This window comes from Talpa europaea (genome assembly GCF_964194135.1).
Source record: "Talpa europaea genome assembly, chromosome: 2".
NCBI lineage: Eukaryota > Metazoa > Chordata > Mammalia > Eulipotyphla > Talpidae > Talpa > Talpa europaea.
The window spans coordinates 82885914-82888476 of NC_140068.1; the positions used below are offsets into that span (position 1 = coordinate 82885914).

The window sequence follows — 2563 nt, forward strand, 5'->3', positions numbered from 1 at the left end:
ATGTTTTTCTTGATTACAGCCAGAGTTATCTTGAAATCCAAGTACAGACTTGAGAGATGCAATGGAGTGCAAGGAATATGTAAACCATTTTGTGATGATGATGAGTATGATTACGGATACTGTATTAAATGGAGAAACCAGTGCTGCATATAAATGGAAAGACTGAAGTACTATTGAACATCAAAATCTGGAACAGAGAAAGATCTTATTGACTTACTAGAAGGGAGAAAAGAAAACGTATGCAATATTTAATGAAAGTAAATAAAATTAATTTTCACTCTTTATGCTGTCTACTCATTGACTATTCACATTCTTTGTATTTCAGATGAATGAACATATCAATTAAGCAAAGAAACAGACTCTAATTGTTATCAGGCTAAGGGTTTAAAAATTGTCATTAGGGATAGGGCAACTATCCAGTTACCAAGCTATGGTGCCAGGTGAAGTTGTAGTTACACCAGTCGGCAGGGTGTGTCAAGCTTTGCTTCATCTGGAGTCAGGGCCTGCAAAATCCCAGGGCAAAGACATACTAAATCCTGCCACAATGGGGCAGCAGAGATGATAAGACCCTACTGTGAAAGAAGGTAAAGACTGGCGACCCAAGGGATCTGAGAGATTTCTGCCTTCCACAGCAGCTCCAACAAAAAAGAGACAAAGCCCATGTGTATCACTCCCTATCAATGTCTTCCCAAATGTCTGCTTAGCTCTACCCTCTCCCATCAGGTCCCTCACTCAGGATATCAAAAGTAGGGTTCAGACCAAGACACTGCACAGGAGCTTTCCCTTCCAGCTTGGGTGAAGCCAGATATGGTGGTAGTTGGTCCCCTTATCTGTGTTTGTTCAGGATCACTCCAACATAAATATGCTTAGAATCTCATGGCTACTTTGCTACCCAGACATTCATGCTACTTCACTGTGTTGCTCTTGTCAAGACACACAATCATCCCATACTCCTCTGGGTTATATTCTCTGAGCAACAAGTAATCAAAACAGTATTAGGTGGGTTAACAGTGGAGAAATATACATCTGGAGAATTCACAGAGTTGTACATTCTATAGAAGAATGGAGCATACCATTCTGTTTACCAATAGAAGCATACCAATAGATCTGTTTATCTATTCCTTTCATTTATGACTGTCTTATTGCCAATGGACAGGCATAGGTATCCTGTTTTTAGGATGTGGACATCCAGGACAAAGAGGGGAAGATTTCATAGGACAGACAAGGAGGTGTGACCTCTGAGACTAAAGATAAGATTCTTAAATGGAACATATTTGCCGGTAAACCTAGGACTTACCCTGAGAATGATGAGACATTTATGATTGGTTAGGAGTTAATGCCTTTGACTAGCATGCACCAAGTTGTTGGAACAGGATGTTATGGTGAGGCCCTACAGTCATCTATTTAGTCCACCTGTTCAGTCAAATGTTGAGCAATTCTTATTCTAATTTCTTTTACATAGACTGTCTCAGTAAGCCCCAGAAAGTTAAGAATTCTGTTCCCTAATTTCAACAACACATGATATAAGAAGAAATGTCTTTTCTTTTTTTCCATGACATTTTTTATCATTCTTGTCTTTTCTTTTAAATTAATGCTTTCTATAACGTCAGAATTCCTTGAGGTAATATTGCTGTTTTAAAGAATATTTATACTGCTGAATTATAGAAGTAAATTCTTTGCTTCTTTAATTAAAATACCTGTTAGCAAATAAAATTCAGGGCCTCCCTGGTAGCACAAGGGGTTAAGTCTCAGCACTATGAAGCTATCTACAGCCACTGCAGCATGAGTTCAGTGGGCCAGGGAGTTGACCCACATGGCACAGCAGACCTCTCCTGTCTGGCCCACTGCTCCCCTCAGCAGTGTATTTCAGTTGATCTGCCTGTCCTGCTCCCCACTCTGTCTCTGCTGAATCCTCTTATCCTTCCTGCACTTCTGGCTTACATCCGAGTTCTTATATGTATAAATAAATAAATAAATATTTTTAAAAAAATCCATCCAAGTAAACTTAGAGATTGGTTGACTTTAATAACCCATTCATGAATCAGGTAGTATGCCATTAAGCAAGTAGAAAGATGAGGAAAATCTCCATTGGTAAGACTCGCGTTTCTGTGCCCATTTATGCAGGAGGCAAATGTGCTATTAAACTTTTGTTTATTTTTCTCCTGTTAATTTGTATTTTACTACAGGAATTATCTCAGCCAAGAACCCAGAAAGGTAAAGGAAAAATAACTATTTCCTCCTCTAAAATACTAGGCTGGAAAAAACATTGTATATAGTTTTTAGCACCACACGGTGCTAATTTAACAAATAGAAAGAGATCTGTTTATCTATTCCTTTCATTTATGACTGTCTTATTGCCAATGGACAATTCCCATTATGAGGAATACTGCCATAGCATTTGCTTCTACATACTGAAGGAATATTTTATCCATTGATGACTTCTCTTTGAGCACTATTTATATTACCCTTCTAACTAAAACTGAAACTGATTATGTTAATACTGAATGTAATACCTTATAGGAGAGCTATCTTTAGTGGTATTCTCTTACATAGGAGAATATGT

At 38.0% G+C, this 2563-nt stretch overlaps 1 protein-coding gene across 1 annotated transcript; it reads left to right on the forward strand.

The window, feature by feature from the left end:
• Window positions 1-153, forward strand: LOC311187471 (beta-defensin 110-like; the record flags this gene model as incomplete). The annotated part of the gene is made up of 1 exon (XM_084258882.1): window positions 1-153. One exon carries the CDS (start codon window positions 1-3, stop codon window positions 151-153), a length of 153 nt encoding a protein of 50 aa, XP_084115008.1.
• Between the last annotated feature and the right edge of the window lie 2410 nt (window positions 154-2563).